Consider the following 14,529-nt stretch of genomic DNA (forward strand, 5'->3'; position numbering starts at 1 on the left):
GTAACATGGGTTGGCTTTTTTTTTTTTTTTTTTTTTTTTTGCTTTGTCTGGGTTTTGCCCAGCAATAGATCTTGGGCATCTTTCCATATTAGTAGTCAAAGACGTTTGCTATTCTTTTCAAAGGTTGCTTATATTTCAGTGGATGGCTCTAATCCAACCTTTGTAACAAGTTCCTTACTGTTTGGGTTGTTATTTTCAGTATTCTGCTGTTACGGTGTTTGGAAACGGGCCTTATCTATTAGGACAAAAAGAATCTAGTTCTTTTTATTTTCCCATTTTGGAGGGCTTGGGGCTTATTTATTATTATCATCATGCTGTTTTAGTCATTTAGTTTTATCATTCACAGCTGAGCCCCGGTTTGGCAGCCTGAAGACCTGATTTTGGTTTTAATTCTACCTCTTAATAGTTGAATGGCTTGGAAAACTCATTTAGCCTCTCTGATCACCACATTCCTCATCTATAACCGGAACAGAAGCATACCTGGCCCTGCCTGCTTCAAAGGCTATTGTGAGACACAAATAAGATAACAGATTGGAAAGTGCTTTGAAAATTACGAAGTGATATTCCTGTGTAAGGGGCTATCGTCATTATCATTAGCCTTGTCGTTATTATTAATGTGATGATGCTTGGAATGATGAGCTCTTCTTGCTCTGACATGTGAGCCATGGTAGAATAGAATCTGTAGTCGGATCATTGATGTGGTTGTTGATTTTCTAAGCCCGGAGTTGTTCAGCCAATCAACTCAGCATCCATTTATTAAGCCCCTATTATGTGCCAGATAGAGCCCTAGTGCCAAGTTCTGTGCTAGTTGCCAGGGTCATGAGAAGAATAGATGATTGATTTCTGTCCTCTAGGAGTTCAGGACCCACTAGAAAGAAATACCCTTAGACAACCTACCAAGATAATCAAAAACAGAGAAATGGAATTCTGCCAGAGAGAAGGCAACGTTCGGAACACTGGCTCAGGAGAGGATGGCGCTGACAAGTGTAGGAGTTTGCCACACAGAGAAGGGAGGAAAGGACTTTCTGACACAGTGTAAAGTTCGGGGCAGTCATACCCAGCTGGGTACGCTAGTGTGCCAGGTACCCAAAAGCACAGTTGTTTATATGAGGTAGAAGTCTATTCTTCCTGTAAAAGAAATCTGGGTAGTGTCATCCAGGGCTGTCGAAGTGGCCCCGCCTAGGCTCCCCTTGTCTTTCTGCTCTACCCTGCTGTGTGGTTCCCATCCCCAGGGTTATCTCAGCATCCAAGGTGGTGGCTGGAGGTCCAGCCATCATGTCTGAGTTCCAAACTGTGGGAAGGAGGAAGGGAGGAAAGAAGGAAGGGTCATTGAGCATTCTCTCACCTGAGTCACCTTCCCTTAAGCAGCCTTTCTAGAAGTCCCACATGTAACCATTTAAGAAATATTTATTGAGTGCCAATCATATGCCTGGCACTGGACCACAGCAATGAACAAGACTGGAAAACTGCCTTTGTGGAACCTACATTCTAGTGGAGGGAGATAGAGAAAATAAGGTAGCTATCTGGTGCACGAGATAATATTGACCTCAGTGCAGAGAAATAAAACAGAGAAGGGTGATGGGGAGTGTTGGGGAGAGGAACATCACAGTTGTGAAGAGCTGATCAGGAAGGGTCATTAAGCTGAGTCCTAAAAGAGGTAACACGGGAGCCGTGCGGATGGGGAAATGTTCTGTACGCAGAGGTCAATGTGATTGGAGCAAAGCTAGCAAAGGGACAGTAGGAATCAAGGTCATAGAGGGGAGGACTGGGGCAGAAGGTACAGGGCCTTGTAGACTTGTAAGGATTTGGGCTTTTACTCTAAGTGAGACGGAAGGCAATGACCTGACCTGAGTGTGTTTACTTCTCTTTGGCCAGATCTAGCTGCCTGGGAGGCTGGAAGGTATCTATCTTAGCTGGGGCTTTGATACTCTGGATAAAAACCTGGGTTCCATTATAAGGATGAAGTGGGGGGATGGATATTGAGGGCCACAGCTTGTTCTGCCTCTTATGAGCTATGTGAACTTGGTTCCAAGTTACTTAATTTTTCTGACCTTCAAATAAGATTTGACCCACTCTGAAGTTATAAAAAAGACAGATGAAATAGAAGACCTGGTGACACTTCCCTGTATCTCTGCAATTCACAAATGGGCCACCCAATGGTCAGTTGCATTCTGGCCAGAGCCACTACGCTTTGGGGCAGGACAGATTCGATGTGGGGGACAAGGTGATACATCACAGGGCACATGAGGAAACCACTGAGGGGTCCTCTGTTAGGTGAGGAGCCATTTTCTGGATCCCACTTGAGTTTAAATTTAGTAATGTATCCAGGACTGCTCCATCCTAAATAAGCTCTAGCAAAAGCAAAGAGCAGGGCCATCCCACCATCAGGGCGCAAATGCAGGTGTCTAGACTTGATGGAATCACAGACTCAGAGTCCCATCCCATCAGTCAACGGGCTGATCGGCAGCTGAGCAACACCCTCACGGCTATGACTGCCTCTTATACACGCAGCTTAAAGGTACCCAGGTGACAAGGACAGACCTCAGCAAAATTCCTCCTGACCTGTTCATCTCTGGACTCTGATCCCTTGTGTTCTGGGTCTTTCCTCCTTAAATCTGCTCTTTGAATTTCTGGTTCTTTCTGCAAGGGCTGTCGGCACCTCTTTGTGAATCCCCATCTCTAGACCCTTCCACAGCGTAGCCTCCAGGGTTTTGATGGTATCCTGATACTCTGTTGCATTCTCCTGACACTGCCCAGCCCTGACGACAGGCCTCTTGACCATCAGTGGTTCGGGAACAAGGAGGATGAGGAAAGGCAGCAGTGGATGGATGTGAACATTGGCTCCCAAGAGCTGTCCGGGATTTCCAGCTGCTGGGGAGGGAGGCTGTGCAGTGAGTGTCCTTCTCCAGAGACTTGGAGCCCCAGCTAATACTCTCAGTGGCTCAGGCAGCATCAAGTTCACTGTTGTCCAGTGCCCAGGGACAGAGTGGATGCAGCGTAAGTGCAGCCATGGTATGCCTGATTGGGAAGACATATAAGCATCAGTAGTCAAACGGAAAAATACTGCTGTTTTAATAATCTGGCAAACGCTCAGTACCCCAATGCAAAGCCCTGGAAAACTGCATTGGAGATCTGGACTCATCCCAGAGGCTAAAATGGGGTTTCCTACTTTCTTCCTAAATCTAAATATCAGTACCCGTACACTCAGAAGTGCATGCAAGGTACGGCTGTAACAGCCTGCGAAGCTGGTATCAGCTCCACCTACCTACCCAGCCAGCAACACCGCTCTCAGCAAAAGAAGGAGAAGAAACCATCTCCAAAAGCGTCCCTGCCTCCCACACAGACAGAAAACCAGGAGGCCGCCATGTTGAGGGTGTCCCACACAGACAGAAAACAAGGAGGCCGCCATGTTGAGGGTGTCCCACACAGACAGAAAACAAGGAGGCCGCCATGTTGAGGGTGTCCCACACAGACAGAAAACCAGGAGGCCGCCATGTTGAGGGTGTCCCACACAGACAGAAAACCAGGAGGCTGCCATGTTGAGGGTGTCCCACACAGACAGAAAACCAGGAGGCCGCCATGTTGAGGGTGTCCCACACAGACAGAAAACCAGGAGGCCGCCATGTTGAGGGTGTCCCACACAGACAGAAAACCAGGAGGCCGCCATGTTGAGGGTGTCCCACACAGACAGAAAACCAGGAGGCCGCCATGTTGAGGGTGCAGGATCAAAGCTGAGCAAAGGTGGACTGTGCCTACGCCCTGACCTTCACGACAGGGACCCGTCACTACTGAGACACGATCCTAGGACTGTCATCTCCCACTGGTCAGAGCAGCACGTGCCTCCCCGGTGGGAGGAGTGAATCAGGGGTGAGGGACAGCCTCAAAGGTGTAGCCGCAACTCCCTCCTTTGTGCGTCAGGGCAAGAATGTGGGGAGAAGAAGGGAGATTGCACTCTCCAAAATGACTTCCAGCCCTAGTTTCTTTCTTTTTTATAAATTTTTAATTTAATTTTTATTTTGTATTGGAGTAGAGTGGATCTACAATGTTGTGTTAGCTTCAGGTGTACAGCAAAGTGATTCAGTTACACATATACATATATCCATTCTTTTTCAGATTCTTTTCCCATATAGATTATTACAGAGTATTGAGTAGAGTTCCCTGTGCTATACAGCAGGTCCTTGTAGATGATCTATTTTACATGTGATAGTGTGTATCTGTTAATCCCAAACTCCTAATTTATCCCCCCACCCTGAACCTTTCCCATTTGGTAACCATAAGTTTGTTTTCAAAGTCTGTGAGTCTGTTTCTGTTTTGTAAATAGCTCATTTGTATAATTGTTAAGATCCCACATGTAAGTAATATCATACGATATTTGTCTTTCTTTGTCTGACTTACTTCACTTAGTATGAAAATCTCTAAGTCCACCCGTGGTGCTGCAAATGGCATTATTTCATTCTCCAGCTCTAGTCTGTAACCAAATTTAGAGACGTTTCCAGACCTGAAAAGAATACACCCATCGGCCCCAAATCCCCATGCACTCTGTGGCTAATCAGAGTCAGGGTCTCCCCATAGGTGCTGTGCCCTGGGATTCGGCCACTTATGAGCTCTCTGTGTATATGTGTCTGTGTGTGTATATACGTGTTTGTTTGTTTTTTCCAGAAAACCCACGGGAGTCATGTTTTGATCCTGGTCCCATCAAGAACGGCACGCGAGTGGGGTCCAACCTGAAGCTGGGCTCCTCCATCACCTACTACTGCCAGGGGGGCTATGAGGTGGAGGGCTTCTCCACCCTGAGCTGCATCCTGGGGCCTGATGGGAAGCCTGTGTGGAATCATCCCCAGCCACTGTGCACAGGTGGTGGAGCCCAGGGCTGTGGTGGAGGGAACTAGGGAATGCCAGAGGCAGAAGGGGCTGGAGGCTAGGGGAAGGGGCAGGCAGGACATGGGCCTCACAGGAGGGCTCCTTGGGTTCGCCATGAATGAGAACGGCTGGAAATTCCCCAGGTGTAACAGTCCCTATCAATGTGTCATGTCTCTCAGATCACATAGTGTCCTCACCCCCACTCCAATAGATGTCCTCAGCGGTGGCCCGAGACATGCCAGCAGCCCACACCACGGAGAGGGGAATCTAAAAGTGACCCTGAGATTGTTCCCGGTCCTAGGGGAAATCACTGAGGGTTCAGATGTGTAAAACTAAGACCAGCAGGGTGGGCTGACTCCAAGGGCAGCTGGGTTAGCCATGGGGTCTTGACAAAAGGGATGGGATGGAGTGCCGGAACTTCAGGAGCATGGCGGCCACCTAAGTTGAAAAGTAAAGAGGCCCCTTTGCCCAGGTGGGAGAGGCTGGCTCTGAGGTCCACCCCTCGTGGGACTGGGACCATGGCTGGGTCGCGTGAGCTGTCTGCTCCCAGCGGGCTATTCTGGGCAAACCTCTGCTCCTTAGTCGTGCAGACACTGAGTGTCCAGGTGCAGACATCAGCCGTGGGGTGGCAGACCATCTCCGGGTCCCACCTGTAGGCAGAAGAGGTTCCTAAAGTGCTCCCCAAGGCTGGGCCTCCAGGGACCAATGCCAGTGTCACTAGTTAGAAGACAAGGACTGGCCGGCACCCAGGAGGGCTCTTGATAGCATCGGGGGTGGTGGGGGGTTTCAGGCCACATGCCAGGCCAGGGATGGATGTCTTTGGGCAGGGATGGATGTCTTTGGGCAGGGCGGGGCCGGGCAGGGCATGTCCCCAGAATTCCCCTCCTCCGCATTAGTGGCTTCAGACCTCAGAGCAGCCCCACGAGGGCCAGAAGGTCAGGCTGAGAGTGAGCAGAGACGGAGGGTGGACAGCTGATGAGAGGCCCATGAGGTCACCTGGCCCTCTACCTGATTTCTTTTTCAGCCCCCTGTGGGGGACAGTATGTGGGTTCAGATGGAGTGGTCTTGTCCCCTAACTACCCCCAGAACTACACCAGTGGACAGATCTGCCTGTATTTTGTCACCGTGCCCAAGGACTACGGTATGGATTTTGTGTATATTTGTTTATGTTTTCCAGCGCCTTCCAATTCCACTCCAAATTGTTTCCACTCCTGTCGTGCCAATGGGCTGAGCAGTCTCCCTCAGAGGGCAGCTGCGTGCCGTTGCTCTGCCGTGGGCTGTAGAGTTCACTCCTGATACACACGGGAGGAAGGGACCAGTGAGACCTGCTGGAACCAAGGGTGGGGTGGTTAGGGAGGGACCAGCCGGGACAGAGGGAAGGCAGGGTGCACCGGGGGCTCCCTAGCCCAGCCTGGGTCTGCAGAGAGGTGCTGCAGACCCAGGCCGACTGGGAACCCAGGGGAGGGTGGCAGAGGGCCAGGAAGAAGGGAAGGAGTGGGACTGAGCTGGACTTGAACGTACAGGTGAGGGAGCTGGGCGCCCCATCATTCCACTGTTCCGTCTGTGAGCGGGAGCCTGGTCCAGCAGCAATTGGTAGGATGAGCAAGAAAAAAAGAGAGCAGCAGGTCAGGGCCCTGGAAAGGCAGAGAAACCTCCAGATTCCAAGAGGCCCCGGCAAAGAGAAGCCAGCCTTGTCACCTGGTTAGCAGTGGGACAGGTAAGAGCCCTGGCAGCTCTGGAGGATTCAGGAAGTTCCTGAGGGTCACAGGCTGGTTGTACCCGGGCAATCAGTGACTGGCCGGGCTGCTTTCTCCCTGGATCTCCTCTTTGTAGGAAGAGGAACAACTATTTCTAAACAGAGTTGGCGTTAGTGGGGTAAAGGTCATGTGTATATCCTGACCATCTGAGATGGGGCAGCCTGCAGAGAACCGGCTGCCTTTTCCCAAGAGATAGGATGGACCAAGCATGGGGCAAGGCCTGAACATTCACTAAACATTTATTAAGCACCTCCTAGGGACCTCGCACTCTGCTGGGAACCAGAGCTGCAGAGATGAGAGAGACGTGTTTTCTGCCCTCTGTAAATTCCCAGCCTCATCTTTACCCACAGCTCTTGCCGTCGGGCACCACTCCCACACCAGCACCTGCACACTCGTGTGCGTGGGCACACGCTCCCCGGCACATGCATGTGGCGGGAGCTTTGGACCTGTAGGATCACAGTTAGAAAAGTACTGAAAGGTTGTCCAGTCCCACCTGCCACCCAGAGCCAAGTCCTCGATAGCTGGGCTGCATATTGTGCTTAATTCCTCCAGTAATAAAGAGCTCGCGCCTTTGCAGGCCGCCAGCCCCGAGGCTGGGCAGTTTCACTGAGCTGGAACCTGTATGTGGAGAGCTGACTCTAGGAGGGGTCGTGATCTGTCCCAAGCATCTTCTCTTTCTTACCCATGCTAAGCCCAGGGATTTAGGTGCAGATTTTTGCCTCAGGTCGGAAATACTTGTCCCCAGCCTGTGTCTCAGCCTTAACACCCTCTCCTCATAGATCTTTCTTTGATCCCCTATCTGAAGTGGACTGCCTTGCCTTATCACTTTTCTCTCACTGCCTCTAAAATGTAACACTATCTGAAATTATTTTGTTTATCTATTTGCTTAAGTGTGTGTTTTTTTTTTCACTTTGGACTGTCTCTTCCCACTAGAATGCACACTGTGTGAAATCAGGAACCTTGCCCATCCTGTTCACCTCTGTCGGGGAGAGTGTGGAAATATCCCTGCCACCACCCCTCACGCAGTGCCCATTTTCAAGGCACCAAAACAGGCTCTCCCTCCTTCTCCTCTGCCCGTGAGTTGAGAGCTAAAAACCTCTCACTCCACTCACTACTATACTCATCGTTGCAAATGCTTTCTTTCCGCAGGCAGTCAACTCCATGGCCTAAGTCCCTCCCAGCCTCAACACACACACACACACACACACACACACACACACACATGCACACACATGCACATGCATGCACATCCGACTTCCTACATGCTCAAGGCTTAAGCCAAAATAGAGAAGGGCTTACCCTGGTACTTGCTTTCAGATGCACCCAGCCAAATGGGAGACCGGGGCAGGCAGAATGTATCAGGGTCTGAAATGGAGCTGTGCCCCCCATGGCCCCGCAGGGTCAGTAACCCCAGCCCCTCCAGCAGTGACTGGCAGAGATGGGACAGTTGAGGAAAGACCCTGTGATAGCCATCAAAGGGCAGGGCCCTTAGGTCTTGTCTGAAAGGGGACTCCTCGAGGTCATGGACAACCAGTTTTTCAACCCCCTCCCATGAGCTAGTTGAGTGGCCTTGGGGAACTCAACCTCTGAGCTTCAGTTTCTTTGTCTATAAAATCAGATATCTGGAAGAGTCAGGGTTGAAGAAGATGACGTGCATGGCAAGCATGGTACCCAGCACAGAGTAGGTGCTCAATACATGTCATTTTGCCTCTGTCCTTGGATTTGCCAGAGGGAAATGAGGTAGAGATGTTTGCCTCTTCCATGGACAGTCGCTCCTTCCTCAGGAAGGCTGCTACTCAGCACCCTATTGCCTCTTAAATGTGTGGGATCTTGTATCCAGGGGATGCCCTCATTGGCTGGATCTTTGAAGAAAAAGTGAAGGAAAATACAGGGAGATCAACATGGAACACGGGGGAAGTTACAGAAAGCTCTTCGTTTTCCTAGAGTAGCTGCTGCCACTGCAACTTGAGAAAGGACTAGGGTTAGCCTGGCTGCTCGTGCAGTCCGCAATGTCATCTTGACCTGTGTGGAGAATGCCAGCCCGACCCTTCCCAGGTCCCCGCATCCCTGTGCCCAGTGTCTAATCAGCCAGTGCAAAGGCTCAGCAAGCACTTAGCCCCATGAACCGACAACCTCCTCTGAGGTCGCCCTGCTCCTCCAGCTGTCCAGGGCTCCCCCCCAGCACGGCCGCCCAGCCTTGCCCCTGAGCTCTCTGCACCGTGTCTCCTCCGCAGTGGTGTTTGGACAGTTTGCCTTCTTCTACACGGCCCTCAACGACGTGGTGGAGGTGCATGACGGCCACAACCCGCACTCTCAGCTCCTCGGCTCCCTCTCGGGCTCCCACACAGGTACCCAGGGCTGGGCCAGCACGGTGAGGGTGGTGGGCGGGGCATCGAGGGGAAGGAGGAGGGAGGCCCTGTGAGCAGGGCGTGGCCACGGGTGGAGCCACACCTTTGTGTTTGTCGTACGCTGCTGTCAGCTCCTGATGACACCACATAGAAGGAAGCTTCAGAGGCTACCCTCACCCCAAGCTGTGTCTACACCCCCCCAAGTGGTATAGCATTCCCCTGTGGGTTGATATTGAGACCCAACCTGTTTTTCTAATGGTAAACATGTTGCACTTTCATTGTAGAAAACTTAGCGGCAAGACAAATTAATTGTGTAGAGAATTAAAATAAAAACCACCCCGAAAGAACCACTGAAAAGGTGGAATGTATTTCCTTCCAGTCTTTATATCTACTTGGACTTAATCTTTTACATTTTTTATTGAACACAACAATATACATATTTTATTAAAATGTTCATTGTGAGCATTTCTTTTTTTATTTTCCTCTGTAATAGGATTTTGAAATGCTGCATAAAAGTCTATCATATAGTTATTTAAAATTTATGTAATGAATTCTCTATTATTGAACATTTAGATTGTTTTCTTATTTTTCACTCTCATGAATAGTAATTCAATATAGTATACATATATCTTTGTATACATCTCTATTACCTTAGAATATCTAGAAGTAGAATTGCTAAGTTAAAGGAAATGTGTGATCTTTAAGGCTTTTTATAAAGATTGTCAAATATCGCTCCAGAAAGTTCTTACCATTTTGTTCACCAACAAATAAGAGGACATGTTTTTGCAGCTCAATAACAAAAGAACAAACAACCCAATCCAAAAATGGGCAGAAGACCTAAACAGACATTTCTCCAAAGTAGACATACAGATTGCCAGCAAACACATGAAAAGATGCTCAACATCACTAATCATTAGAGAAATGCAAATCAAAACCACAATGAGGTATCACCTCACACCAGTCAGAATGGCCATTATCAAAAAATCTAGAAACAATAAATGCTGGAGAGGGTGTGGAGAAAAGGGAACCCTCTTGCACTGTTGGTGGGAATGTAAATTGATACAGCCACTATGGAGAACAGTATGGAGGTTCCTTAAAAAACTAAAAATAAAACTACCATATGACCCAGCAATCCCACTACTGGGCATGTACCCTAAGAAAACCATAATTCAAAAAGATGCATGTACCGCAGTATTCATTGCAGCACTATTTACAATAGCTGGGACATGGAAGCAACCTAAATGTCCATCGACAGATGAATGGATAAAGAAGATGTGGCACATATATACAATGGAGTATTACTTGGCCATAAAAAGGAACAAAACTGAGTTACTTGTAATGAGGTGGATGGACCTAGAGTCTGTCATACAAGGTGAAGTAAGTCAGAAAGAGAAAAACAAGTACCTTATGCTAACGCACATATATGGAATCTAAAAAACCCATACTGATGAACCTAGTGGGAGGGCAGGAATAAAGATGCAGACACAGAGAACAGACTTGAGGACACAGTAGGGGAAAGGGAAGCTGGGACAAAGTGAGAGAGTGCCACTGACATATATACACTACCAAATGTAAAATGGATGTCTAGTGGGAAGCTGCTGTATAGCACAGGGAGATCAGCTCGGTGCTTTGTGACCACCTAGAGGGGTGGGATAGGGAGGGTGGGAGGGAGGCTCAAGAGGGAGGGGATATGGGGGTATATGTATACATATAGCTGATTCACTTTGTTGTACAGCAGAAACTAACACAATATTGTAAAGCAATTATACTCCAATAAAGGTATTTTTAAAAAAGAAAGAGGGCATGTTTTATTCTCACAAAAACTAGGTAATTAAGAAAACAGAAACATCATCAGTTTGAAAAGTGAAAACGGTATCTCATTTTTTAATTTGCCTTTTTTTATTACAACTTAGGTTAACCTTGTATAATGTAATTATTGGCCCATGAATTTTTTATTTGTGAATTTACTTGTAAATTATTTTTGTATGTATTTAGTAGAGCTCCATATTATTGGAAGCTATATATATTACATGCCATAAAAACCTCTTATCTATAGTATATGCTATGAAAAACCTTCCCCTATAGTTTGTCATTTGCCATTTAATTTTCTTCAGGTCATGTTTTAATGTCAGAAAATCTAAGTTTCCCATGATATTAAATCTATCAATGTTTTCTGCTATAGTTTTCTCCTCTACTTTTCTGCTGACTAAATAAATACTCCTCTGGGTTTTCCTTTACTTCTTTTTTAGTTTCATTTTTTCTTTTAATACCTTTGGAATTTATTTTGATTTATTATTTGAACTAGGGAACACCTAACCAACATCTTGCAAATTTAGTTAATCAGTTGTTCTAATGAAATTTTCAAATTGCCAGATTCACATATATTAAGTTTTTATAAAGTTAAAGGTATGTTTCTAGACTCCTCTGTTTATTCTTGTATCAGTATCAAAAAGCTTTAACTAGTGTAACATTATAATAATGTTTAACACTATAATAATTTTAAATATATGGTTCTGTAAGTCCCCATTGCCATTCTTTTTTTTTTTTTTTTTTTTTTTTTTTTTGCGGTACACGGGCCTCTCACTGTTGTGGGCTCTCCCGCCGCGGAGCACAGGCTCCGGACACACAGGCTCAGCGGCCATGGCTCACGGGCCCAGCCTCTCCGCGGCATGTGGGATCTTCCCGGACTGGGGCACGAACCCGTGTCCCCTGCATCAGCAGGCAGACTCTCAACCACTGTGCCACCAGGGAAGCCCCCCATTGTCATTCTTGATTTTGAATTTTTTATTGATTATTCTTGCTTAATTTTGCTTCCAAATAACTTTTAGAAATATTAAGTTAAAAAAAATTGCATTGGAATCTTCATTGGAATTCCATTAAACTTATAGATTAATTGGGGGAGAACTCACATGTTTATAATAGTAACTCTATTTCCCATTAGGAATATGGTATGTCTCTCTATTATCTTTTGAAAGAAGCAAACAAAATTTTCATTTAGGCAGTATCCATTTTCTGTTAACTTTATTTCTAGATATTTTGTGGAATTTTTGTTGCTGCTACTGTAAATGAGTCTGCCCCCGGCATCACCTGCCGGCCCCACCATTATATTTTCTAAGTGGTCTTTGCTAGTATATTAGAAGACTGATATTTGGGGTATATTCATCTTGTAAAGTCATTGAATCCTCCATAATAATGCTAACACTGCCAACTGATTCTCCTGGGTCCTCTAGGCAAGAAGCAATATCATCTGAAAATAAATTTGTCTCATTATTTTATCTCTTTTCAGTAGTTTTTCTTTTACTTTCTTCCATGGTTATTGGTCTAGTCAGGTATTATTACCTTAACATCAATGTTAATATTTTATGTCAGTAAAAAAATCTATTTTGTGATTCTTTTAAATGTAACACCATCGCTTACATAATATCCTATGATGATGTTTAATTTCTTTTGTATTAGTGGTTATACACATGAAGAACAAAATAATCTGAAGAAAAATAGGAGAGATGTCATGAAACAAAAGCAGAGGTTAATTAATTAGAAAATAATAACAAGCTCCACAGACTGAATGGTATATTCATAGTTGCCCTTCTCAGCTGGACCAGAGGTTTTATATTGTTTAGTTTGTTTCATTGTGTTGGCTTCATTCTGTTTTATATTCAACTTATCAATTCTTCTGTAGACTTTGTTATTGTTTTATAAGTAACTGAACGCCGCTTTTGTTTCATAACGTCTCCCCTTTTTTTCAGATTATTTTATTCTTCTTGTTGTAACTTTTTGAATTGAGAGTTTTGTTTATTATCTCTGTGTAATAAAGAAGCATGTTTACAGCATATATATATTCACCTCTAAGCATAGTTTTGGCTTCATGCCATAAATTTTGATATGTACTATTTTCATCATCATTACTTTCTAAATAATCCATGATCATGATTTACTCTTTCTGCCCAAGAGTTGTTTAAGGATGTCTCTTCTTTTTCCCCCAAGAACCTGGATTTTGTTCCCGTTACATTTAAACATTTGTGTTAATCTCTATTTTTATTGCCAGGTAGTTAGAGAATGCGGCCTGTACCATTTCTACTTTGGGGATTCAATGAGGTCCTCTCAGTAGCCAAGGACATTTTTTTAAATTCCTTAATTATCTGAGAAGAATGTGTGTTCTCTGTTGCGTAGAGAGTCCACGTAGAGAGAAGGGGTGAGCTCAGGCCCTGTGGTCACACTGCCTGGTCTCTAATCTCAACTCTCCAACTTGCATGCTAGGTGCTTGCCGTCACAATCCTTGGCCGCTCCGAGCTTCAGTTTCCTCATGTGCCAAGTGCAAAAAGTAAAACTTCTACCTCCTAGATTTACGGTTAGGATTCAGTAAGCTTTGTAATAGCCATTAGATAAGGCTCACTCTTTTTTTTTTTTTTTTTTTGCGGTACGCGGGCCTCTCACTGCTGTGGCCTCTCCCGTCGCGGAGCACAGGCTCCGGACGCGCAGGCTCAGCGGCCATGGCTCACGGGCCCAGCCGCTCCGCGGCACGTGGGATCTTCCCGGACCGGGGCACGAACCCGTGTCCCCTGCATCGGCAGGCGGACTCTCAACCACTGCGCCACCAGGGAAGTCCAAGGCTTACTCATTTTTATCATTCAAACCCATTATATCAGTGGGTCTCAATGAAATGGAACACCCCACAAATACACACTCATCCAAGAGTGTAAATCAGGATTTTGGAGGGTAAGGTGCTTTTTCAGAATCTCTTGATAGATAGATAGATATAAGTATATCCATAGATATAGAAGTATAAGCATAGGTACAGGTAGAGAGATAGGTATACACTTAGGACCTGTAGATATACATATGGATATAGGTATAGGGATAGATAGAAATGTAAATGACCAATAGAAATAGAAACAAATAGGGATAGAGATAGATGACTGATAGGTGGATGGATGGATGGATAGATAGATGGATAGATAGATAGATGGATAGAGAAATAGAAGTATAGGACCTATATACATTAATATCAATATCCTCAGATCATCTATTATTCCTCATATAGAGAAACACTGATGATGAGCCTTTGGTGCTGATGGGAGTGAACTGTGTCCCTGTCCCTGAGGCTGGGCTGGGGGAGAAAAAGAAAAGCTTGAAGACCACAACTCAACAGTCTTCATTTTGTTTTTCTATTTATGTATCAGTGAGAATGTTGTGTGAAAGTGTCTGCCAGCACAATTGTGATATTTTGTTGTCTCCCTGTGTTTCTAACAATTTTGTATCTGTGTTTGCCTGATTTATCTTTTCTCATTTTCTTTGAGAGTCTTTTTCTTTTAAGAGGAAGTTTACTTATAAGTGAAACATGTGGCCTGCTATCTGTCACCTTGTTTTGTTCGTTCTGGGGTTTTGTTTGTTTTGTTTTGCTTTTGCTTCTTCACGTTTCCATTCATACCTGACCCATCTCTAATTTCCAAGCTTTGCTGATACATTTGGACTTTATCAATGTTATTAGTAATTATTTTATAATTATGGACTTCTTCCCCAAGAACAAGTTTTTCCATTTGCATTTAGTTTTGTTCCCTCTTTAA

The 14,529-nt window shown here is 45.7% G+C and overlaps 1 protein-coding gene across 3 annotated transcripts in view; it reads left to right on the forward strand.

The window, feature by feature from the left end:
- Positions 1-14,529, forward strand: part of CSMD2 (CUB and Sushi multiple domains 2) — a 672,138-nt gene that overhangs the window by 526,375 nt on the left and 131,234 nt on the right. For all 3 annotated transcript variants that reach the window (XM_049694749.1, XM_049694771.1, XM_049694802.1), the window contains 3 exons: positions 4,660-4,854; positions 5,885-6,001; positions 8,852-8,965. In XM_049694749.1, coding sequence (XP_049550706.1) covers positions 4,660-4,854; positions 5,885-6,001; positions 8,852-8,965 — 426 coding nt within the window. The remainder of the gene's footprint in view (positions 1-4,659; positions 4,855-5,884; positions 6,002-8,851; positions 8,966-14,529) is intronic.

Source organism: Orcinus orca, chromosome 1 (genome assembly GCF_937001465.1).
Source record: "Orcinus orca chromosome 1, mOrcOrc1.1, whole genome shotgun sequence".
Taxonomy (NCBI): Eukaryota; Metazoa; Chordata; class Mammalia; order Artiodactyla; family Delphinidae; genus Orcinus; species Orcinus orca.